At 38.0% G+C, this 26,656-nt stretch overlaps 1 protein-coding gene across 2 annotated transcripts in view; it reads left to right on the top strand.

Moving 5' to 3' along the window:
- The window catches only part of TPK1 (thiamin pyrophosphokinase 1), a 299,665-nt gene that overhangs the window by 149,741 nt on the left and 123,268 nt on the right, over positions 1 to 26,656 (top strand). For both annotated transcript variants that reach the window (XM_071736206.1, XM_071736207.1), the window contains one exon: positions 24,746 to 24,841. In XM_071736206.1, coding sequence (XP_071592307.1) covers positions 24,746 to 24,841 — 96 coding nt within the window. The remainder of the gene's footprint in view (positions 1 to 24,745; positions 24,842 to 26,656) is intronic.

The following is a 26,656-nucleotide window of genomic DNA, read 5'->3' as shown; positions in this document are numbered from 1 at the left end:
AAAGGAGGCAGCTCGCATGTCAGAAGCAGAGTGAAAAGATGCAGCCTCTTGCCCATTTAAAAGTAGGAAGGTTTGTTGGTGGTCTGGAGAGGAAGAGGAGGCAGAGGAGGAAGGCTTCTGACATGCTTTCATGTAGCAATTATTTTGGTCCATTTTTCTCTGCTTTAAAAGGAACAGGTGAACTACTCAGGAATATTCTCTCTAACTTCCGAACTCCAGATTCACCAAGGCCACCATAGACTTTGCTTCTTTTTCTTTGACACAGCTTTGCTTCTTTATCTTTCACACAGCTATGAACTTAAAAAAGGCACAGTAAATTGGGCACATTAACCAGGGCACCCACATCTTTACTTACCCTCATATGTTACCCTCATAGTGTTTACACTTAATTTACAATACAGTTACAAAACCTCAAGGATGACAATCCAGATGGAAGAAGGTTAGGTTTGATCTTTTTGTGTTCATGCAATTAGATGAGTGCTCTACAAGCCTCCAAATGGAAAAGGAAATAAATGATGTGTTTTTCAGGTAGAAAAATTAAATGCTTTTGTAGCTTGTCCATGAAATAAAGGATGAGCTATTGCTGCCACATTTTAATTTACTGGTATTAATGAACATGGAAGTGCCAGGTTCTTTTGAGTTTTGATATGACATAAGATGGAGGTGGAATCAACAGCAAAATTCAAGTGCAGCTTCTGAAACAGACAATTATTTTTCCTCACTGAATTCTGATTTGGTCAAAAACATGCAAAGGAAAAGGTTTGGGGTTTTTGGACTATTCAGAAATTGTCCAAGATGATAAAAGTTGCATTCACATATACCAGGAGGAAACACAACCTAAGATGTAATTTTTGAAAGAAGGCCATTAGTGGCAGGGAAATACCAGGGGAGGGCAGAGGGGGATGAAGCTCTGTTGTTCTATTTCAGTTCTGCTGTTTTCCTTGCTCAGTCTGTAGAGGGGTTGGAATAAGGTTTACTAAGCTTACTGTGCAGGAAGATTATCAAAATCTTGGCTAAAATCCAGTGAGTCTCAGGACCAGTGAGAGTTACTTTGTGTTCTGGTGTGCCGTTGGATTCCTTTGTTTGAAGATGCTGTGATGGTCTTTGATTAAAAAATAAAAAAAGATCCTTAACTTGTTGTCAAATAGATTTGAAGTTATGATTAGAAATGGAAACAGTCTTCAATGTGATGAAATTAGTTAAGAGAGAAAAATGAAATATCAGGGGAGAGTAAAATGAGGAATGTAAACCAAGAAAAAGGCGGATAGTCTTTAAAACTTTAAAAATTTAAATTTTTTAAACTTTAGAACAAAGATAAGAATTTTAAGAGGCAGAAACAAAGGTAACATCAGCAGAGGGTAGAAAAAAGAACTGTAAAGAAATAGAAAAATTTCCCTGACACATCAGCATATCAGTTCTGCTATCATTTTTTGCAGCCAAGAAGAAGTGAGTGTGATAAGATAAGCACATGCACATGGGAAATGTATTTTTCTAGTCTAAAAGCAAGATATTGGAAAAATAAGTTTATTGGTAATGAGTGCATGGTTGGGGTTTTTCTGGGGTGGGTCTTTTGGGGGGTAGTTTTTTGTGGGTTGTTTTTTGGTTGGTTGGTTGGTTTTGTTTTGGTGGGGTTTTTTGGTTTGGTTTGGTTTAGATTGGTTTTTTGGGGGGAAGGGTTTCATCATTTTAATGTCTTAAAATGGCTTTATTTGAAGTTAAAATAGGATGATCTATGTTTATGCCATCCTTGACCAAGCTTTCATGTGAATTTCATCAGGTGAAGAACAGAAAATAATACAAGGAGCTTAAAATATAAGTAACTGCAATGAAAGTTGGAATATATTTACAGTCAATTTACAGGTGTTAAGACTATTTTGTTCAAATTCTGCAGCAGCAGCTGCTGCCATATATAATGTGTCCAAGAAACTGTTAATCCAATTGAAACAACTAATTTAGTAAGTATTTACTTTGCACTTAATTGATAATAACCATTCAGGTAAGGAATTAGCAATTTACTTTAAATTAGTCATTAAGATGACCAGATTTTCATTTAATTGATAAAAACATAGCTTTCAAGAAATGCCTGTTTTTGAGAGCTGAAAACAACCTTGCTCCCTTCAAGATCAGTAGTGGGAGAACACCTTTAGAGAACAGAGTAGTGATTAAACCTGTAATACAATTACTTATTTTGACCCGAGTCCATTTTTTTCCTGGCATTTAAAAGACTCCTTTGACATATAAATATGCAGGTAGTTTTCCATTTGCTTTATTTACTGTCTGCTGTTTTGACACATAATAAAATAAGGCCAATATACATTAGTGGCTTAGATACTTTATGTTTTGATCACCGTTGAAATGGTATTTGTAGGAAGAGGACAAAATTGGAGACCTGCCTATGGTTTGCAACAGACTAACAACTGTGCTGGATATTTCTTTCCCCAGCTGGGACTCCTGTAGGACTAGCACTGAGTTTGTACTGAGCAATTTGCTGTGAACAGAGGGAAGGAATAATGCCTTGTAAAGGTCCTTGTGGTCCCATCTCCTTTCCCTGCATCCACTGGTGACTTAGTTGGATCCTGCCTCAAAAGTATTTCTGAGGGGGAAAATATCAGCCTTTGCCTAGAAAATCTAATGGGATAATAGCACTTACAGGAAGCAACAGTACCCATTCTATCTTCAGATCAAGCACAGATCTATTTCTTGGGATTTCAAGATAAATTTCCCAGTGGAAATTGTAACGTGGACAGTGATGGAGCTCTTTCAGGCATCACAATGTGTTCTATATCCTGTCCTTATTGCAAGTTTATATCACAGGTCCTTATCATAGGAAATTAAATGTACTTCCTCAATACCTAACACCTCTGCAGAGGTGCATTTCTGATCTGTCATCATTGATTTCTTTCACAGCTGAATGTGGGGAAGGTCTCTAGAGTGATTAAAAAAAATCTTTGACAAGGTAATATTGGCAATATCTTGATGTCCTCCCAGGTTCTTTTGGTTGGAAGTGGGGCATATATGCTGGAAGGAAACTGGGAATATCATAGTTCAACTTCTGTTTAATTCTCCTACTGCTGGAATAAAATGAGAGTGAGAATAAAGGGGATCAGAAACTCTTTGAAGTTTTTTCTATGTTAAAAGCTCCATGTTCCAAAAAAGCTGTGTATCCACCAGACCTTAAACAAATGTAGTTTTGCCTGAGGGTCAGGGTGTTGCAAGGGATTTCCCTACAACTGCTGGAGCAGTTTCTGCTTTGCCTTGGAGAAGGCAAGGTGAGGTTTACAAATGTCTTGTAGTTTGTTGAGTGTTTGGACAAGCTAAATCCTCCTTGCCTTAGGCAGTTATTGATTAAAGTAGGTATCCTGCCCTTAATTACCAAGTTTAAACTGCTCTGCATGCTTCAGTCCTTGTGCCACTCATTGCACTGCTCTGGCTGTGGTTTGCAGCCCTGGGCTGGTGGGTAGCAAGTATCTGCCACAGTCATTCCCATGATCCAGTAAGAGTTAGAAACAGTCCAGCCAAGGGGGTAGCCCTCCGGTTTTACCATTTCTGTGGATTTTCATGTGCTTGGAATGAATGTGCCCTCAGCAGTGCAAATAGTTGTCAGTGGCCAGACTAATTTTCTTTCGGTTTTGCCCCCCTTCTGTAGAAGAACACTCTACTAGCTGTAAACCTTCAGATGTTTGGTGCTTCAAACATAAAGCAAGCTTCTTGCTTCACTGGAAAGATTTTCTGAACAATTTTTCATCACAAATAAGCAGTTTGTTCCAACTGATTGGAGCCTGTGATAAAGTTTTGATTGTAGTCCATGGCATCAGGCTTCCAAAGAAAGTGTAATGCCATGCAGCAGGTCTACAGGAGGCACATCTGACTGGTGTCCTGATGTGAAGTGCTGCTCCCATCCAAGTCAATGGCAGTTCCTCTGATTGCAGCAGGATGTTCAGGGTGGGTCCTCCCCCTAGGCAGCTATCTGAACAGAAAAGCCCAAAAGCCATGAAAATAGCCCAGTTCACCTCTGCTTATTAAAGTGAAGTAACCAATGGATTCACAAACTTTTCAGCTCTTAAGACAAATGATGAGGCTTTCAGGATTTTGAACAGGAGCATCTTAGGAGAGGAAACAGAGACTACATGGCATTTAGAGTGAAAGTCAGTGATTCCTCTGTGATTGTGCCCTCCTGAACACAGGTCAGCCTGGTGCAGGAGTTTTTGTGTCAGTGCTTATACCTAAATTCTTGGCAGACCCAAAGTGCAAGTAGATGCTCAGGTAGAGAAATAAAGTGATAAGGGAAAGAGAACAATTGCATTTGACATATTTTGACAGATTATTCTTGAAGCTGGTTCTGTCTGGTGTGAAAAAATATAGGCATGGGTTGACAGCTTATGTAAAATTGCTCAGAATTGTGGCAGAAGTAGAGTGGTGGAGTGGGAGAGAGGCACCAGTGTATGAGTGGTTAGATTCAGGAAGGAAATAGTATAAAAAGTTTAAGGTTCCTTAGGGAGCACTATTTATTACTTATATCATGTACTTTTGTAGCAAACTCAAGATGCCTTGGAAGGTTAAGGTAAATCTGATATGGTTTGATAAATACTGGAAAATATTGTACAGATGAACTGTCCCTAAATCATCTTAGAAGTGTTTACACTCTCTTTCCTTTAGTTAAATTCACTTTCAAAGAAGTTGCCCATAAGATAATATACAGGAACAATGCCTTCCTATCCAGTTACCTGTAACTAGATCATTCATTTCTTCCCACAGCAAGCCTTTCTGCTCTCCTATTTTTTTTTCCAACGCTACTTACAATGATTCACTCATTTAAAATGACTGCACCTAATCCTTTCTTGCTGGAAATTTTGTCTGACTTACGTAAGAGCATTACAATTGGACCCAAAAATCTGAATTAAAGCATGACAAAAGAGACAGGCTTTGAAATGGCGTTTTCAACAATGCATTAACTAATGTATTTGTGTAATAATGAGTTGTACAGGACACAGCCATGCTTTCTAAATGGCCACCTGTCCTTGAAAGTGATACTGATGAGGCTATGCAATCACTGTCATTTCAACAAATCATGTACCTGGGTGCAGGGAGCCCATCTTTGGCTTTTGATGATGCATCAGAAGACAGTTTAGGATGTAGTACCATGTAGTACCCTATGACTGCAAGCAGAAGCGTGATGAGACAGAACGGCTTTTCTAGTTGCTGTGCTCACACACAATACAGTTCTTGAAGTTTGCTGGTCAGGCACTTTTGTGAGTACCCTCTTCAGAAACATATAGTGTCCTCTATGTACCTTTCAGTGGTTAGGAAGTATTTAGCAGTTACCTTTTGTATTACTATTACTATTTTATCGCAAACAAACAGAACAGATTTGAAAGATAAAAATGTGGGATTTTTATTTCACTGAATTAATACATTTATATTGAAATGTAGACCTTATTAAAATGAAAAATGTGGCAATTTGTTATTAAATTCCCCAGTTTAGTTCAAAATAATTAAAAATAAAATCTTTTTAAACATGAGCTGCTAAAGTTTAAGGGGGAAAGACAGAACTGACCACTTTTCTATCGGAGCATTTGCAGCTAGAGTAAGCTAAAGAAGCTTTTTGGTAGGAGTCTAATGCAGAGTCAGAGATTTTTTTTTATTATTATTACTGTTTTATTGTTGTCATTTGACTTCAGTTCAATGCTTAGGTTTGAAAAAAAGAAGAATGGTTTATTTTCTCTTTCAGTGTATGAATAAAAATAAGGTATGAGATGATGAAAAGTACTATCCATAAAGCGTAGAAAGGCTTGGCAAAGAGAAACGATCAATATTATTCCTAGCTACTGAGTTCAGCCACATGTGTCCAGTAAATCAGTTCACTTTTAAATGCAAAATATGGTTAGATAAGCTTAATTATGTCTCCAAAGCATATAAGATTGCTTTATTTATTAGAGGATAAAGAAAGGAGTTAGAGTGTGGAACAAAGGGAAGTACAGTTTAATGTGGATTGGAGCAGTGGTTGGAAAACATACATAATCCAGCTAGAAAATTGGATAAGGTCAGCAAGGAGTAACTGGAATGCTTTGTTGACAAGAGCCTTGGAAGGAAAATGGAATAACTAAACCAGTTATTATTGGTATGCAAACAGATTTTTACAGCTTTACTAATGAATGTGGCAAAGAGGCAGGCAAGGATCGAACAGAAATACTACAATGCGTGCTCTGACTATGAATTGTAGCAATAAAAAATAAAATATAATATGAAATAACTTAATATGTTTCTAATAAACTGCAAACAAAACTGATGTGGGTTCCTGTTTTTGTACATGAAGGAAAAAAATGCTATCTAAATGGTAGAACCCAGGTATACCTGACTGGTGGATGGCAGATAAAGTTTCAGCATACAGTCTCTGAATAAACGAGAAGTAGTATTTTAAGTGTTGTTCTTGCAAATGGTAAAACATCTGCTGGTAGATTTGGGGACTAAAAATGACTTTTGCTAGAATGATCAGTAGTTGACTTCTTAAAGTTGGAGATGAACAAAAAGTCTCCACTTTCAGGTGGGTTTTTTGTTTTCTAAATAAATGTTCCATAATTGTATTTCAAAAGGTGAAAGACTCGGGAAATGGAGAGCAGAAGATCATCTGTATAGGAGCTTATGCACTAAAGGAAGAGAAGGCAGATTTCCACCCCTATTTGGCTTAAATAACTTCTGTCTGGAACTGTTTTGTAAACAAAATGTGAAATATAGACAAGGAGAATTTCAAATATAACCATGTGAACTCAGAAATGAAATTGAGAGTATGAAGTGGTCACATGAGGTCATGAGGACAGAATGGTTGTTGAAGATCAACATGTTATGGCACTCAGTGGCAAAATGATACCTCTTAAGCTTTTGGGAAAGAGGACAGAGAAGTTGGTGAAAAGCACACCGGTTAATGGGAAGGATAGAGTGAAAGTGAAAATCACTGTTGTTATCGGAAGGTGACAGCTATACACTGGCTGACAAGCCTGCTTGCCCTCCTGTTAGCATCCTAGCTTTGACATAAAAGCAGGGTCATGAGACTCCATTTCCAACTACCACAGCTCCATCTCAGGCTCGCAATTGCATGTGGAGCAGAGACAGTCTGAATGACACTGGAGATGTATGAACCTGCTTCACAGTATGGCAGCAGCAAGAGCGAAGATGGTCGCCTGATTAAGAAAGGATTTAAAGCCAACAGCAGGATCTCAGTGCTATTGTAGAAGTTTTTGATACTGCCCCTGGAGCACTGTGTGCAACTCTAATAACTCATCTCTAAAAAACATGAACCTGAGTCTGAAGCATGCTGAAGGCCTGCTTAAATGAGCAGAGGGCTTAATAAATGGTTTGCTGAGAAAAGACTAAAAGAGCTTGTCTTGTTTAGCCTAATAAATGAAAGTAAAACAATATATAAAGAGGCTAAGCACTAGGGTGCTTAGATAAAAAATAATACTCATTTAAGATCCATTGTAAGATTTAAGCTGCAAATTAAAAGTGTGCTCTTATCCGTTGGAACATTCCAGGATTATTGTGATTGGGAAAGAAGAAGCCTGTGTGATTTTAAAATGGACGCTAAATATTTTATGAGAAATATATAATGACATGTTTCCTATGGCAGTGCTGGATTGAATTTGATGAGACAGGGAAATCCTACTTGTTCTACCTGTCCTTTTATTGCCTGGTGATTTTGTTTGCCTGGAATTTTGTTTCCAAAGCAGCATTAAAAAAACAAACAAACAAACAAACAAAAAAAAGAAAAAAAATTACAAAAGAAGTGCAAAAAATGTTCATGTGGTGAATCAGAGGCATTTTCTAGAAAGAATAAAAAGAGAATAAAAAGTTGCATAAATTTAATAATCTGACTAAAAGTATGTTTAGAGAGATATCTGGGAGGGTAAGTGTATCATATAATTTAAGAATAACAACAAAACTTTTTTCTGATTTGAACTGTTCATGACAACCTACTGAGAAAGAGCCCTTCTTTTAGGAGATAATTTGTTGTTATCATCAGTTCAGATGCTTCATCAGTTCAGATGCTTCTGTCACCTTGGTGAAACCAGTTTAATGTTCATGAACAAAATCCAGGCATATGGTTTTCAAGTTGTATTTCTAATCATTAAGCATTAAAGGTGTAGGTAATTGTTTTGTTTGGGTTTTTTAAAACCTGTTTAATCTGCAATAATAAATAGTCTAGAAGCAAAGATGGATTTTACAGCCATGTAAAATATGACCTGATGTGATTTGCATCTGTTGTGGAGAGTGCATGTATTTCATTTTAATGACATTATTGGTTAATTTCACAACTGATAAATTAAATGTTGTTAAATGTAGGATTAGAATGGGCCTATTTGAATGTTGATAACAACATTTAATTTTCGGTATTAGAAAATGAATTAGATTATTGTTACAAATACTGCTCCAGGATTCTTTTCTCCAAATATGATAGGCCTTCATGATTTCTAAAGACTACAGGAAAAGCTAGAATTAATAAAGCAAAAACATGTGTCCTAAATTTTTATATTAACATATATCTGATTCAAAGACTCGAATCTCAGGCATTGTTTTAAAAAATATTCAATAAAATAAAAGTATTAAGGTATATGCTTTTAAAATAAAATTAGATTACTTGCATTTTTATGACTGCTGGTATTTGCATTGCATGGCATAACAGTGGAAAACAAATCTTGGAAAATAGCATCTTTATGCTTGCAGAGCTGAAGTTTACTTTTCACTTAACAAAATGCATTAATCCATTTGAGGAATAACTATGGTGAACATATGCTTTTCAGTGGAACTTCAAACATTTGTGCCTTTGAACAACAAAAGGTGCAAACAAAATTTTCAGATCAAATCTCCTGTTTGAGGTCCAGACAAACCAGCCACCGTGTTTCATGCAAATTTTAGGTAAGAAATTCAGATAATCCATCATACAGGACAAACTACAGATCTGTTAGTCTGATTACTCTGAATGAGTATCCTTAGAGGATTGTATTTGAAATTAAGTTGAGATCCATCTTTGTTGTAGACAGATGTAGATTTTATCTGCTGTCTCTTGTGTCCTTGTATGTCAAACAGCTTCCACATCTCATGTCTGGTTTGAGGTTATGGAGTGGATTAAATCCTGTAGTGTCACTGATATTTTATTGCTATTTATTATTTATGTATCAAGTACTCTTGAAATACAATGCAAAAAGAGGGAAGGCATTTTCTTCACCTAAGACACAACATGGTTATAGAGGCATAGAGAAGATAAAAAATGAAAGCAATGTTGATTTTACTTTTTTTAACTTCTTCACAATCAAATATATTGTTTCATAGAATCATGGAATTGGCTGGGTTGGAAGGGACCTCAGAGATCATCAAGTCCAACCCTTGATCCACAACCGCTGCAGTTACCAGCCCATGGCACTGAGTGCCACATCCAGTCTCTTTTTAAATATCTCCAGGGATGGAGAATCCACTACTTCCCTGGGCAGCCCATTCCAATGTCTGATCACCCTCTCAGTAAAGAAATTCTTTCTAATGTCCAACCTAAACCACAACTTGAGACCGTGCCCTCTTGTCTTGCTGAGAGCTGCCTGGGAAAAGAGACCAACCCCCCCCTGGCTACACCCTCCTTTCAGGGAGTTGTAGAGAGTGATGAGGTCTCCCCTGAGCCTCCTCTTCTCCAGGCTGAACAGCCCCAGCTGCCTCAGCCTCTCCTCATAGGATCTGTGCTCGAGTCCCTTCACCAGCCTGGTTGCCCTCCTTTGGACCTGCTCCAGGACCTCGATATCCTTCCTGAACTGAGGGGCCCAGAACTGGACACAGTTCCTTTCCATGCTCGTTCCAAAACCAACTGTCTGGCGACTCTGGTTTCTGGTTGTACTATTGTTATGAAGCTTAATACTTCTGCCTAAATTCCCTCAAAGTCACTAGTAACATTCCTTGCCTTTTTTCTTTTCTCCTCAAATCCCTTGCCAGCACAGTTTGTTTCCAACTTTTGATGCCAACTTGATTAGGTGACCCCTGGGATGTCTTTATCATGACTGACCTGAGCACATCTGCAGCTTGACCTGCAGTGCTCCTGTGCCTAAGAACATGATGCAAAGGTGTCTGCAACAATTCTACCTAGGGCTGGCATGGAGGGAGCAATACTTGTGCACCACATGTCACTTGTGTGCTTGTAGGTCATAGGCTGGGACTTGTCAATACAGGAAAGGCCTTAACAACTGTCTGAGGAATACACAGAATGTTTGGAATTCAAAGTACTTCCAGAGCATTGCCATACCCTTGACAATTGACTACTATGTGTAATTATAGCAAAATGTAATTATTCCACTAGTCATCTTTACCATCCTGTAGTATGAAAAGTAACACAGTCTGCTGATTCATTTTTTCAGGAAAGAAAAAAAAGCCATGTCTGTAAGCATACTAGTGAGCAAAAAAAACCTACTGTTGTGGTACAATCAAATAGACTGTTTATTCCTCCCAAGCCCCTTTCCTTCCTGGAGTTTTACTAATAGCTTACTTAAAAGCATGTGCTTGATTTAATCTTGTTAATGCTATTTTGCATCTCCATACAGAAGAAGGATGGCCCAAGATAAATCAATATCAGAGGAAGGGATGATGTTAATTTAGGGATAAGGTGTGGTTACAGGAAATAGGATAATACAGATTATCACTAGAATTTCAGTTCATGAGGGATGCCTTGCAAGGAACCTAGGCCAATTTATTAACTCATTGATGAAATGCCTATGCATTTCTGAATAATTTGTTTCCATTGACCATTTACTTTATTGATTTAATTGTGCATCCCTGCACTTAGTCAGTCAAATGTGTGATGGTTGTATAATTTCTGGTGTCACATTATCTGTGAGCCATATATGTATAGGTTCTTTTCTTCCCTGCCTCTACTCTGTTTTGAAAACACTAAGTCCAGATGGAGGCTGTGCTCCCCGTTAGGTAAAGGCTGTGTTTTCCTTTCAACCTGATAAGTCTTCTCAGAAGTTTTTCAAAGACTGGTCAGGGACTCTCACCTTCCCCGTATTGTGTCTGCAGGTTGTGGGTTTGCAATTGAATGAAGGGACCCCTCATTGCATAAAGAACTGGCTGGATGGTTGCACCTCAAGAGTTGTGACCAAGGGCTCAGTGTCAAAATAGAGATATGTGATGAGTGGTGTACCTCAAGGGTCAGTACTTGGACCAGTTCTATTTAACATCTTTGTCAGTGACACAGACAGTGGAATTGAGTGCACCCTCAGCAAGTTTGCTGATGACACCAAACTGTGGTGAAATCAACACACTGGAGGGAGGGGATGCCATCCAGAGGGACTCTGACAGGCTTGTGCAAACTGCATGAAGTTCAACAAGGTCAAGTGCAAGCCCAAGCCTAGGTAGAGAGAGTATGGTTTTCATTGTGGTGATGTTTTGTCTTGCTTTGGGATGTTGTTGGGCTGCAGGAGGGGCTGCCCTTTGCCACACAGCTTGACTTGGGAGCTCAAATACTGACACAGTGGGTTCTGTCTGAAGCAGCTTTTTGACCCAAAGGTTTAGGCAGAGAAACTAAGTTATGAAGAACAGGAATGGGTCTCTAATGAATAGAGAAACACCACTGTTGGAAGCAATGGGTTGCTACTTTCCTCACAATTTGCTTTTTATGCTGTCTTTATTTCTGACTCTGAGCTAGAAATCTAGGTAACTTGTTAGTGACTTGAAACATGGGAAATAAAGTAATAGAATATTTGAAATGGAAGAGAAAAAAAAGTGATAACTTGGTGGTGCAGCAGGAATATCCTCAAGGATCATTAACATCTGTTTTAATTCACTGGATATTTCCAAGGTGATGGGTAGAGGTTAAATATGAAATAGCTATCAGGTGCACAGTTTTTAAAGAAAAGAAAATTGGATAAGAGGAGCAGGCAGCACATCAGCCATGTCAGAGATGGGCTGCTCACAACAAAGTGATTGGCAGTGATTGACAGTGCTTACAGGACTCTTACTGAGATGGATGTGGTTTGTAAAAATAAGTATCTGAGGGCAATAATTAATTGTTTACTCAAAGCATGTGAGGTACCATGAAAAATAAAAGGAAAGATGAACATGGAATGATGCAGTCTCAGTAGCAAATCCAGTTGTGGTGTCTGGGAGTCTTTTACTTGGAGAAATTGACTTACTTTCTTGAAGCAAACGGGAGATCTTGCCCTTAGTTGTTTCAGCTCGGCAGGATGTAGAAGTTTGGTTCAATGATGTGTTATGAGAAGTATAGATATTGGTTGAGTTCTGGTTGCAGACATGGGTGAGGATGGAAGTTGCTGAAGGTGTGAGGCAAGATTATTTGTATAAATTTCAAGATGAGCTACAGAAGGCTAGAAATTAAGATCTGGCTTGAAGTTGAACTTTATGTTATACAAGTGAAAGAAAAACCTCATTCCTGTTTCTCACATTCCCAATTTAATTTTTGCAGAGATGTTTTTTTGAGAGTACAAACCAAGGTGTTTGGGAGATCACAGCCATGTGCAACTACATCAGACATCCTAATGTTGACTAATAACAGCAATCTGTCATACAAACTTGTCAAAATAATTGGCTGTGCTTCATTGATAATGTTGATCAGACTGCATGGCAGTACCTTCTGTCACCAAAATGATTTACAGTAAGTGTGCAGATGTTATTTTCAGTGACCTAATAAATCTTCTTGAATGAGGGACTGTATTTCATCTGGCACATTATAATCTTTGCTCCTTTTAAACTGAGCTTTGCTCACTCTCCATCAAACTATTTGGAATAAATAAGTGGTTAATTGAACTATCTGATGCTATAGCACCATTTGAAGTTTAGTATTAGGCAAATTCTCCTTTAACTTGGTAGGAATGAAGGAAAATGCTCCTTCTGTCAGAAGAGATGTGTTGCACTCTTTAGCAAAACGTACCAAACACAATTTTTCCTTGGTGGTATGTTCTTTGCTAAGTCTGTCAATAGTTCTACTTCCATTTTAACAAACTAGCCAGATTCCTTACTTGCTTAATAATAATTTGAATAAATTGATCACAATGGTGTTAAGTTTCTTTACAGTGAATTCATGAAAAAAATATATTTTACATTCCACTAGACTTCATTCAGATACTAATTTTAGTGTTAGACTGTCACACTCAAAAAACTATCTGTTTGAAAGCTGCATTTTAAAATTCCATTTGTGTTATGTGCACACAAAAAAAAGTTGGAAAGGGTTAAAGAATCTAGGGAATAAAAGTACTGACTTCACATAGAAGTAAAATTTACAAGTGTAGCACTGGTTCTTCAAGTTTACATGAAGAAGATATTAAATATCTATCTTCTTTCCTTTAGTAGTAGTATAATTTGATTGGGAAAGCAGCTTTTGCTTTTAGTCTGCGGCCAAACCATCTCCACTGTAGGTCTTCAATGTGAGTCATTCAAATTAAAGAAGAAGCAAGTTTTATACTTCCTCTGTGTGGTGTTTTTATTTTGACTTGATGCAGTATGTAATTCTAGACTACTTAGGATTTGAATTTTCAAAGGAAGCAAAAGCTTCTATGATGGCTGAACTGGAGATGCAGAATGGATGATTACTGCAATCTTTTTATGCAAACTTTTTTTTTTTTTTCTGTAAAATTCATGGTGAATAAATCAAGTATTTAAACAATTTTAATACAGGAAAGGCACAGATGCTTATACATGATTATGTATTAAAAAACTGTGGAGGAGAGGTGAGTGGTAGCCTTAAGCAGTTGTTTATCTGTTTATCTGTTTAGGATTATAGCTGATTAGGAAGCATTAACTAATTGCACACTTTTGGGATTGTGATGGAGAGAAAACAAAACTTGCAGCATTGAGGTGGAGAGAGACCAAAATCAAAGCCTAACACTCACAGAATCTAAGACCTTTTAGTACCCAAACATGACTGGGGAGCTGGGCACTGACAGCTTTCCCAGATAATGTACAATCCCCACGGCAGCATGAGTGGCTGAACCCTTAGATAATGAATGTTGTCTTAGTGCCTTGATCACAAGGCAATTGCAATTTCCTGCTCATCCTTTTGGATGTGGATTTCAAAAGTAAAGACTGTCGAGGAGATGACTAATTTCAGTGAATGGTGAAAGTAGGGCATTGTGTCCAGATGCCATGGGTGGACAACTAGTAGTTAGGCAAACATGGAATTAAAAGTGTAGGGTGAATTTTTGCTTGTTTGAGGGAAAACTGTGAAGTGTCTAAATGTACTGGAATCTTCTGACGTTTAGAATACAATCTACAGCTTGAAAAACAAAGTATCTCAACACAAATAATTTTTGTGGTCCAATGCAGGCACAGGACTGCCATCCAATTATCTAAGAAAAGGTGCAATGAATTCCTGCAAAAAGAACATCTCTAATGCTCTCTGTCAGAAGAGAAATGTTGCTTTGCATATACCACAGATACTGCTTATCTATAGGCTTTAGTTTTAGCTTCACTCTCTCTAGATTCTAGGGGTTTTGAAATATGAGTTTAAAGAAGGATTGTGAAAGACACTGTTACTGGGTATCACATGTATTGGGGATATGTACTTACGTAACTCCTACAGTCAAGAAGAGATATGGCTGCACAAAAAAAATCTTTGGTAAATATCATGAGAAATACCTGTCAGGATTTGTTGCAGTGTTGTAGTTTCTGCTGGAAAGAGCAAAACCTCTGAGGCTTGAAAAATATTTTAATTAAACTGAACACAAGACTTGAGAATGTACTGAAAAAAAAGTTTTTCTTTAACAAGATGGACAGGATGCCTTAAAAGGTTAGTTTAAATTTGGTGTTTTACTACCCAATTAATATATTAATTGCCTTCTCACAGTAAATCCAGAAAATCCAGCCCTGGAAAATGTTTAGATAGTGTTTTCTTTGCAAGTGTCCTCATACATTCACAAATATCTGACAAACTGAAATATCTGGCAGTCACTAGTGTTCATCGTTGCTTGAAATTGCTTTGCAGGGCAAGGCTCTTGGGTTGTAGAGTAAGGTTTGGTATTGATCTGCACATAGAGCTGTTCTGTGCCTGCTTAGTGCAGACATTACTTGCCAGCTGTGAACTAGGTTGTTGGGAAAACCTTGCTAAGAACTCACTGGTTGGCTTCACAGGAGCAATGGCAGTATTTGGATTTGTTTAGATGCTAAAACCCACCAGAGAAGACAGAGGCTTTCAGGTGGAGCCTATGCTCAGCTCTGTTGCCCAATAAAGTTTGTTTAGATTGACTCCGGTTTGCAATCACATCAGATATCATAGAGACACTGTCCGTTAAATCCACTTGGAAAAGAGCTAAATATTCTGCAAACTTCAAAATTTAGGGGAGTATGTATCTGTCTGTCTTGCTATTTCCAAGCTATTTCACTTCAGACTTAACAGCTCAGGCAAGGTTCAGTCACAATAATTATGTGGAAGACTCACATGGGTTAAAAAAAAAAAAATTGCCTATCCAAAAAGCACACATATAGCCTTGCTTAGCTTCTGATGTCTCTTCTCACAGCCTTTTGCAGCTGTAAGCTTTTTTTAAATTTCTGATCAAAATGCACAAGCAGATCTTAATATCTTTTTATTTTATTTTATGTCTAACAGCAGTATTTTAAAATAGAGGATGGGTAGAACTAAGGAAGGCAGAAAAGGAGAAGCTCCCAAATGTGATTATGTGTTAGAATAGGGCATTATGGAAATTTTACATTGTGCTTTCCTGATACTGGAATCAAAGGATGTTAGGTCAGGTTCAAATAGAAATCATGTCAGCCCATATAACTGATGGGAAGTTCAAGACACAGCAGGATGCTCCAGAGCCTCATGCTTTGTCAAGGCAGAATTCAAGGAAATGTCTTGTCTTGCATCTTTGAATGTTCCACATAGTCTGTTAGATCACTCTCCCCTCGTGTGTGGACCCAGATGCTTTTGACACTTGCATTTGTTTTAGTGTAAGATGTAACTCTCCTTTTTTTCTGCATTCAGTTCCAGCAAACCAGTTACATCTCATTGCACAAATGTCTGTGGCTTGCATTTTGAATTATGAATGTGCCCTGGTTCTGCCATTGCCCTTTGTCAACAAAAGATGCACAAGTCCAGATTCTGGTCACAGTCATGCTGGGGAAGATCATGGGATCTGATCTTTCACAGAGATGTCTGTTAAGGCTAATTAATTTAAGGTGTACACTGCAGCATTAATAGGACTGGGAACCCTGCTTTCTGGAGATGGACATATACCCCTTAAAATATATAACTTATCCAGTGGACTGTGACTGATCACAGCTCACAGTTTCAATTCTGTCCAGTGATCAATATTGTGACATGCAGCTCTACTCTCACAATCCAAATTATTTTCAGATCAATTACATACCTCTCAAACTAAGGACACACTGGTGGATACAAGCTAAGGAACAAGAATGCTCTCACATATGTCCTGTCTGAAGGCAAGGGAGAGACACTGGCTGTACTGGTCATATGTATTTAAATAAGCATTATGATTAAAAATGCCTTGCAGGGAGTTTTATGCCACCCAGGTTATCATTTCTTATGCTGATTTCTATGCATTTTTCACAGTCACAGTGCTCTTGGGTCCCGAGGTTGCTGGCAAAGGATCATATTAAGATATTATTTAGGAAGGCTGTATGTTGCCAGCCCAAATCCTTAAAAGCACCACAGTACAAGCCTTGCTGTTTTCTCCTTCTTTTTTCTTACCTTGAGAAGAATCTTGAGAATTGGCTGTTAGTGTGGAAACTGAAGTCTATTCAAATAGAGTATCTGCTTATTAACTTTAGTACTTTAGAGTGTCTATCATCCTATGTGATAAAAAGCAGAAGGTGTTCACCTGAAGCCCTTTTTATTTAAAAAAGGAAAAAAACCAGCCTATTTGGTTACTGTGCGTAAAATGTTGTGGGATTTGAGATGCAAATAGCCTCTCTCTCAGTCCCTCTCGCATTGTAAAAGCTGCCTCAAATGGTTGAATTGCAAGGAATCCTGCATGCCCTAATTCTTTGGGTTTGTGCAGCATAGGATTTGTGGTCAGGGCCAGCTTTTCTGTTTCCCAGTTTGTTTCAGGAGACTGTTTTACTTACTTGCATTGTCATTGGTGTAAGTACCAAAAGATAGTATTAGTTTTTGTATGTGTTCAATTGCAGTTACAGCATTTTAGAAATGTTACAGTTCTTATTCTTAGTTAAAAGTGCATACAAGTCAGAAAAAAAGACTCATAGGCACAGCTGGGTAGTGGCTCACGCTGTTTCCAGTCAGTGGCTTGTGCGTTCCTTCTGCAGATACTATTAGCACTGCAGAGTGCTGTTTCAGCACTCTGATTTCCTTTACATGAACTACCTCGTATCTTCATACATAAATGCACACAAATAAAGCAGCAATTCCTGTTCCCAGGTTACTTTCCAAGAAAAGCAAATCACCTTAATCAGTCCTATCAATAAGCTAGGATCCAAAGGGACTCCTCAGCTTGGTAGACAAAAGCTTTTGTCAGGACTAATTATAGAGGGAACCTGACCATCAGTTAAAAATCCTCTCACTGAACCTTTGTTTTTCAGACAAGGAAGGACACATAAGGGAAATTTCAGAGAAGATCCAAAAATAGCAGGTGGCTGTCACTGCTGTACTGTGCTCAGTTTTAATCATCAGATTGTAGAAATAATATGTCTGGGTTGCACAAATGTAGGCCTAGTGTCTAAATGCCAGAAATGTGTATGGAGAAATATGAGGGGTATATATGAGACTGCAGCTCCTATCAGACCTTTCTACCTCAGTTTTCTCATGCAACACTCTTAAATTTCCATTTGGTTATATGAAAGTTAAAACCCATTGGTGATCTTCTGATAAAGATATTTCAGTGACATATGTCTTATTGCACTTTCTAACCTGTGGGTAAATATTTAAGATGTTTGCTTTCATTCACCAAACTTAATGAATCAGAATAATTTGCACTAGTATGCATAAATATTGGGAATTTATTGAGCAATGGGAATATTAGCTGTGCTATTTGTTTTTTACCTGGTTTTGTGGTTTGGTTTCAGTTTTTGGTGGGATGGGAGACCTTGGTTGGGTTTTTTTGGTTGGTTGGTTGGTTGGTTGGTTTTGCATTTGTTTTTTTTTTTTGTTTGTTTGGTTGGTTGGTTTTTATGGGGTGTGCTTTTGGTTGGTTTTGTTTGCTTTCATTTGTGAGGAGTTTTTATTTAGGTTTGGTTTCCTGGATTTAGAAGTCTGGTTTTCTGCTTTTCAGTTTGTTAGAAGTGGCAAGCAAGGCATGTTGGCTTTCTTTGGTATTGGTCAAATACCAACTACAAAAAGACTCATTTTTTGTTCATTATAAGTAATTGCCATGATTTCAAGAGCAATTTCTGTTCTTGACTTTTCTGTTCAAAGAGTGCAGAAGAACTCTTTCATTCCAGCTATCTCAACATCAAATGAACATTATAAAAAAATCTATCCTCTACCAGAAGCCACATGTTGCCTCATTAGAAAAAAAAATAGGAAACATTTTATTTACTTTGAAAAAGACCACATCAAAATAGAAACATAGGAAGGAAGGAGAGGCTGCAGCTGTTGCAGTCAAAGTTTCAACTACAGAGCTCTTTTTTTTTAAATATTTGTCAAATTTCACAGGGTCATGTAGCTTTTGGTTTGTAGAGGCCTGCATCTATTTACATATATTTATTGTTTTTATTTCATGTCACCAGATATTACTTGCTTAATAAACCCAGTCATGTTATATAAGGTTAGAAGTGATGGTCAAAACCAAACATTCTTGCTTCATTTTTCAGTAATAGGACTTTCAGTTCCTTTCAGAGTGCAGATTTCATTTATCTGGCTTCCAGTGCATATGCTTCAGCATGATTATAAATTCTTTTAGTTAATCTGAATGGCAGTGCAACTTAATGTCCAGTTGGACAAGTCAAAACATCATCCAGCACAGAACTGAGGTCCAAGCAATCTGTACAGTATTAGCTTTGCACTGTTGCCAAGCAGTCAGCCAAATCTGAATCCAAAACATGAAAGAAAATGCATTTCACTTAATTATGTATTTTTGGCTGTTAAAAATAATTTTCACCAATTACATGTACTTGTTTTGTTCTCTACTAGTAAAAAAAAATAATCAAAAGGCAATTCATACAATTAAGCTGATAAAAAAAGAAGCTGTTCAATACTTGTTGTTCAACAGTATTTGAAATTCCCCAAAGAAATCAGTGAATTTAACTGCTTTGCCTTCCATACTTACATCTACTCCCAAAATTCAAAATATTCAATTCACTAATTCCTTGCTGGTTTGTAATTCATAGAGATATTCCAGCTCTGTAGTTTTGCTGCTATCATATTAGGTCATTCTCCAGTCACTTAAAGCTTGTAGGATATCTGTGCAGTTTTTATTCCTATCAATTAGCTCAAGCTAGATGGTTTTGTTTCTGCTTGTCTTTCTCCAATTCCGTCTCTTTTAATGTTTTTAGAAACCTCATGTGACATTCTAGCCTCCTCCATCTTTATCACATGCTAGACCTGGTTTCCATTCTGGGAGAGTTGCTTTGGATCAGCTGAAAAACCCTGGATCAACAATAAAGATGACCACTGGCTGTGTGACTGCTCTCTCTGCAACAAACTAGGTGTTTGTTTTTTCTTTCCGGTACTGGCTGAAGTGCTCTGGTCTCACACCACCACACTCTTGTGATAGACAAGGTGGTGAGACATAAGATCTGTCATCTTTTAAAGTTATCTGATCATGCAGCCTCAAATCTTCTATCATATATTTGTTTTCTATGCTGGACCTGATCCAAGACCTGCAGTCAAACCCTGTGGTCCCTTTGTGTTTTTTGATGCCTGGTCTAGAGCGGCACTTTGCTTGAGTCCATGCATGTTTTTTCCTACAGTTGTTTTTCAGTATCAGCTTCACTGAATGCAATTCAAAGTGTAAATCCTTCTCATACTTGAGTATGAAAATATTTGGGAATTACAAACACTTGGGTGACTGTTGCTAATATATGAATAACATGGTGATTTGGGATTATTCTCTGAGTAATAGTGCAAGAGAATACCAGAATGGGGTCAAATGACTGAAGTCATTTTTGGGAGCCAGAAATTTACATTAAAAAGAGACTACTGGGAACCCTATATTCCTCCTTGCTAATTGAACTCTTCAGGCTCTCTGAGGTAGAAATATTGCATGCCAATATAGTACAAATAGGGGAATTATATGTTAGGAAGTCTGGAACACGATACATGAGAAAAGGCTAAGCTAAACCGGTTTGTTCATCCTCCCAAGAGAAAAAGTGAACAGGAAGTCCTATTACCATCTTCAGCTTCCTGATAAGAGTAGAGAGAGGAGACAGAACAAGAGTGTTTTTTATGGTGAGCTGGGATAGGAAAAGAAGCAAGATCCAGAACTTGCAATCCAGGAGATCTCACTGGGAAAGAACATTTCATCACAAGAGTGGTCAAGCACTGGAAGAAGTTGCCCAGGATAGTTGTGGAGTCTCCATCCCGGGAGATGCTCAACCTAGATAGGAAAGGCCCTTGGCCAAATATAACCTGCTCTGAGAGAGAGGCTGGACCACATGACTTTGAAAAGCTCTTTATAACTGTAATGGTTCTATCAATCTATAGCTTTTCCCCAATTGCTCTGTGAGATTCTGGGATTTTCTGGGTTCATTACTGTTTGGGTAGATGAGGTCTAGGTGAAGAATAATGTTTAGAAATACCATTTAATTTATATAGGTTCCTTAAACTTTATTTGTCTGTGCTTGAGAGGCTCCATAAACCTCTTCTTCTCTTTTAACTAGAGGATATATGGATTTGCCTGTGTCTTAGATTAACACCATATGTAAGTGCATCTGTGTTGAGATTGATACCTTAAAATTGATCCTCAGACAACAGGAATTGTTAAAAGACTGAACTGGATATCACTGATACACTCAGTGGGCACAGCCAGACAAGCCTCAAAGGATAGACTTGAATGGCTTGCTGTAGAAGAGTCCTAAGGATAGAGTACAAGTTAGGATATTTTAGATATTCTATCTTAATTATTTTCTCATGCTGAGAAAGATTAGAGAAAAAAAAATACAACTTTTTTTTAACAAGAGATTAGTAAAGACATGGGGGGATGTACACCCCTACACACTGCTTTCTTCAAACACACAACATGCTGTGTGATGCCTACTGATTTTTTAAATTCTGAGATGTTCAGATTGACATTTTAGTGCCTATCTGATTTCAGTGTCTGTGTGTAATATATGGTTCAATAATCCCATTATGTGTGCCTGGCACACTCGTTCTTCTTCAGTGATGTGCCTCCCATAATTGATATAATAAGAACAGCCAAATCCTAATTCTGTGTGCCTCATCCTATCATTCAGCAAAGTTATATCGTCATCAGTTGCAATCTATTGTTTTCTTTCCTCCTGTGTGGTATTGATTTTTCTAACCTTTCCTAATGTTAAATTTTGTTTGGCTTTTTAACTTTCTTACCAAAGGTTAATGTTATTAAGTTGAGCAGGGATCTATAAAACTACAAGTATTACTGATTATCTTGCAATTGTTATACTGTCCTTTCATTAAACCCTGACTGCATCAGAAAGCTCTGTCTTGGTGACTTTCGTCATTCAGGAATAATAAGGTGAAGGTTGACAAGAACTGCATTTGAATTGTCCCATTCTGTGGTGTAAAATATTGAACTTGATATGTCAGGAACAACAGATTTATCTAAAACTCTCCAACAATCAGTGAACATGAATTGCACAGACATCACTTCCAGAAGGGTTGTAAAGAGGATGCAGGAAGATTCCAGTGCTGCTGCTTGTCCTCTTCCCCAGTACAGTCTGGCCACAGACTGTCTATCTGCCATTGTGGCAAAAGGAGTAAGTAAAAAAAATCTCTGTCAGTTCCACAACTGGTTATTTGCTTGATCTGGAAAGAGAATGAGAAATCACAGGTTAATTTGAAAGAAGTGGTGGCTTTCACAGTGGCACACAGTCAACATTTTTCAGTATGATCTACAGCAGTACATAGATAAAGCGTCCAAAGGTGCAGGCAGTGAGTAAACAGATTCAGGATACCACTGTTAAGACAGTTTTGGTTTTGATTATTGCAGCCAGAGTACACTCTTGGTATCAATATCATGGGCACAGTAATTTGCCTTTAATAAGTTATACATTTGACATCCCACTTACACATTTAGATTGCGTTTCCATGATTTGTATTTGAAGCCTTTTATTTTGAATATGTGCAAAAGACAGTAGCAGGGCTGAACTAAGGATATCTCTACGTGGTGCATCAGCTTTCTTTAGCTGCAGTGTTCTTCAGCCCGCATTAGCTTGCCTTAGTAGTACCTTTTGGTTGTTCTGAAATATTTTTCCAATCAAGGAACATCCTGAGAAGCTAGGCAAAAACTAACATTAAGTGAAATATTTTTAGTAGGAAATATAAAATTATAAATACTGAAATAATTGAAGCTGTTGAAGATCACTAAAAAACCTCAACAAACAAAAAAAGAACAAAAAGCAACAACAAACAAAACCAAAACAAACAAGCCACAAAAAACCCAAAACCAATCAACTGAAACAGAAACAATGACAAAACAGACAATTTGGTCTTACCTGGGTGGAAAGCAGAATCGCAGCCTACCTGCAGCTGCCATTACCTGACTGTCAAAGGAGGAGATCAAGCTTGTTAGTGACTGCAGGAAGGAGTATTTCAAAATGCTGGGGGAGAGTGTGGGTTAATTTTTTTTTTTAATAAATTGGTACCCATAAACCACTTCTACCAGCACTGTGAAGTCAAGGAACAGCCCTGGCAAAAGATAAAAGACTTCCTTCTCTACTGCTAATTTAAAAGCTGGTAACTCAGGTTGGATCTCTTCTCCCAGGCTCAGCAAGAGCTGTCCCTGCCATTGATGTACTCTCCATCTGGCACATTCTCATGCTGCTCAAAGGTGACTTGTGGAAGACTGGGGAGTTTCTGTCCACAGTTTCTCACATCTTGGTCTCTCTTGCCACCATCAATGCCAATAATGAGACTGTCTGAGAGCACCCCTTTCGTAGTAGATGAGGAACCTTTTCATTTAGTAGATGAGGGATCTTTTCATTTAGAGAGACTTTGATTAACAAATTCCCTTAAGTAGTTTTCACATCTAATTGTGAGCTTTCTGGGTGTCCCTCAACATCCCTCTATATCTTTCTTGGGCTCCCTTGGTGTCTCTGGCCAGCATTGCACAATTCCCGTGTTCATTACAGACTCCAGATGGCTTGTGTCACTTCCCCTCCTGCCAGTTTCACATTTATACCTTGTCTGGTGAAGAGTGGAATATGTCAGCACTTCAAATTGTTTGACACTTATCACTGACTCCAGGCTCTGGATGCATTTTCTTTAGCCTCTTAGTGGAGGCAGTAGTAGGACTTCTTCAAGGGAGTTCTTTGATTACATGTGTTGTTGCAGCTATATGATGCTTCACCTCAGCAGGCCTGTTATTACTACTTGAAAAGTTATTTAGAGCAATATCAGAAAAGCTACCCCTTTAGAACAGGTTTCCTTTCAGAAGGTTTTGAGGATGAAAAGAGGTATAATGCAAAGCATGCCATTATCTCCTCCCTTATCTCTTCCACTTCATCCAAATTCCTTACTGCATGACGGTTTTGTTGGATTTCATATGCACTCTGGTCATGTGGGAAACATTTTGTGTTGGTGTATTTCTTTCTAATGGAGAATCATTATTACGTTGCACATAATCTAAATTCCATCCATGCACTGATCTTGGAAATTCTGTCCTCTGTACCTTTATTTTTACCAGTAAGGTAGATGCAACCTTACTGGTAAAAGATTTACTGGTAGAGGCTTTGGAGTGTTTTTTTATGATGTAACAAAGTAATGTGCTTTTTACACACAGGCACACAGACTAGGATTCCTAAGTCTTGGTGCTTTTCTCTTGTCTGTTGTTACTGTGTATATAGCACAAACATAAAATCTGTCAGATAAAGACAAAAATAGGAGTCTTTTAAGGTGGCCTTGAAGCAGTAGGAGAGGGAACCTCTACATCCCGCTTGGATGATTCTTATTTTAATTTACAATTCTGTATTGGGTATTTTGTATCTTTGCAATCTCATTAAATAGTGACTTTATGTGGCAGATATACTCCACCTATAGTTACTCAGCATTTTATTGGAGATACAGGACTTGCTTTAGCTCTCAATTAAGAAATCTGAACTCCTTATCTTCTCCACTTTAACACGCACTCACCCATACAACCCCACTGCAAGGAAATTGTGATTGTATCACTTCAGATTAACTAGTACAACTGCACTGGTTCTGGAAAGCTTGAACACTTTTGTATGCTTACATTTATATACATTTTAATGTATGTAGCAGAAATGTAGCAATTGTAGCACCAGAGAGAACAGTCCATTTTCCTTGAACTCCTATCCTGTAAGTTGCTGGCCACCCAGTGCTCACTGTACTGGAATTTGTCAATTTAGCAGAACATCATAGAACATGATTATCCAAATTCACAGATTTACTCAGTAAGTTTTGTATATCTACTCCTGTGCATATCAAAATGCTGTTTCATAATAATTAGTTCAGCTGGGACCTATGGTCTTTTTTCTCTATAAGGGTAGTAGTCTTTTTGCTTAATTCTGCATCTCCATGCAGAGAATTTTAAGAGTTTTTGACTGCAGTTAATTTCACCAAAGACAGTAGTAGTTCTCAAAATGGAAAGATAACTTACATTATTTTTTTCTCTCTATTCTGCTACCTCCTCACTAGGGATGTGAAATAATTGAAACCATGGATCAGGCGCTCACAGATTTCACCAAGTGCCTTCAGATACTTCAGAAAAAAATCGAGAAGAATGATCTCCAGGTAAAGCTGACACATCTTCTGTTTCTGGTTCTTAGTAAATGCTTCTCCTTTAAATGTATTTAGGTTTATGTTTTAAGTTTGCACTGAAATTAAACATTATTTTCTGTATCCCTTCCATTTTGTGGTTTTGACATAATTTACTGCATGCCTTGTGAGCATCCTCTTCTTCTAAGAGAACCTAAACTCATGTGTCAACAAACAAGTGTTGGCTTTCTTAAAAGGCAGCTTGTATTGATTTCTATTAATGAACTACCCAAAGTGCAGAAGAGCTGTTTGTGGCTGGAGTCCCACTTTGGCATGTAAATACGTTGTCAAGTCTCAGCATTGATCTCCCTTCTCTCCCCTCCCAAAGGTGGGATGGGAGGGGGAATCATATCCGGCCAACATTACATATGGTAAACAATATCTCCTGAGAAAGGTTCCTCTAGAATCAAAGGGAACCTTTGCAGAGCAAGCATCACACTAAACTTAAAAGGAACGGTATGGAATTGTCAGCTGCTCATTTCATAAGAAAGGCAAAGGAAAAAACATTCCCCCTCCACTTCCACAGTGGTTTTGGATGCCAAATTGATTCATCTCTCACTGATAAAAAGTTGAAATTTCTTGGGAATTTTGAACATGATAAGTGGATGGAAGATGTGCTTGGGATTGCTGCCCTTTACTCCCCATGGAGCAGTCATTCATAAGGGCTACGCTCTCTCTTCTGCTCTGTACCTGTGGGTGGAGGAAATTGAGCAGAAACAGCTGCTGCATCTTCTTACCAATGTTGAGGACATGAAGAAAATGTTGAGTCATGTGAGAAAATTAATGGCACAAGATGGAAGAAGTTGCATAAACCTACTCTTTTACCATTTCCATTGTAGCAGGTTAGGAAAGTTACCTGGTTTCCTGAGATCACAGTACCTCCAACAACACAACAAGAGTTGGAAATGCCAGTACCACTTTCTCTTCCTTCTTTCCTCTCTCCAGGCTGACAAACAATTGCCTACTTTTTTGAAGTGTTTTGATCTTCTAAAACAGATATCCACGGGACATTTCAGAGTGGTGTCGCACAACGTCCATCTGCAATTGCATCCCCTCTTGCTGCCCTCTTGCAACAAGATACTGTTGTTCATCATGGGTTTTATGCCCATGAGTATAGACTGAGGTGGAAGGGTTCCTTTCTCTATACACTTCTCTTATTTCTCTGCCTGTTAGCCAGGAAATTTTATATGACGGTTTAATTTTTTTCTTCACAAGAACACAGAGGGGTGTCTTTGTCAGTTGGAGGCTTGGTGATTCTTCTGGATGTCCTGATAATGCAGTGCTTAATTTGATTCCTGCTCCCACACAGATACTCTGAGCACTTGGAGCATATGTTGGCCTTAGTTTATGGATGTAACCGTAATGAGTAACCTATGCCCAGGATTTATTTCAACTTTGGCCATTAAGGTTTTTCCCTCATAACAGAGTTACACTTAGAATGAAGGAGAACTTGATGTTTCCTGAATTTGGTTCATTATCAGTCCCAGCTGCTGCTATAGAGGGATTTTTTTTAAGCTAAGACAAGAGTTTTGTAATGAATAATCAATGTGTGGTTAAAATAAGAGCAATGGGAACATGACAGCTCAAGATGCATTTCAACAATAAGTAACCTATTTGTAAAACTTTAAATTCTTTTATCACTCTCCTACATAAATCCCTGTTAAGCTGGCTGCATTGTAATCCTTGATGATATTTTGTAAAGTACAAACCAGGGCATAATTGCAGTAATTGTGCAGAGTTCATGCCATTGCAGTAAACCTCAGATTTCAGATCAGTTATAATATTTTAATG

The sequence above is a fragment of the Heliangelus exortis genome, chromosome 2, assembly GCF_036169615.1.
Source record: "Heliangelus exortis chromosome 2, bHelExo1.hap1, whole genome shotgun sequence".
In the NCBI taxonomy this organism is placed as follows: Eukaryota; Metazoa; Chordata; class Aves; order Apodiformes; family Trochilidae; genus Heliangelus; species Heliangelus exortis.
The sequence above is the reverse complement of the archived record's forward strand: the minus strand, read 5'-3'. Positions and strand labels throughout refer to the sequence as shown.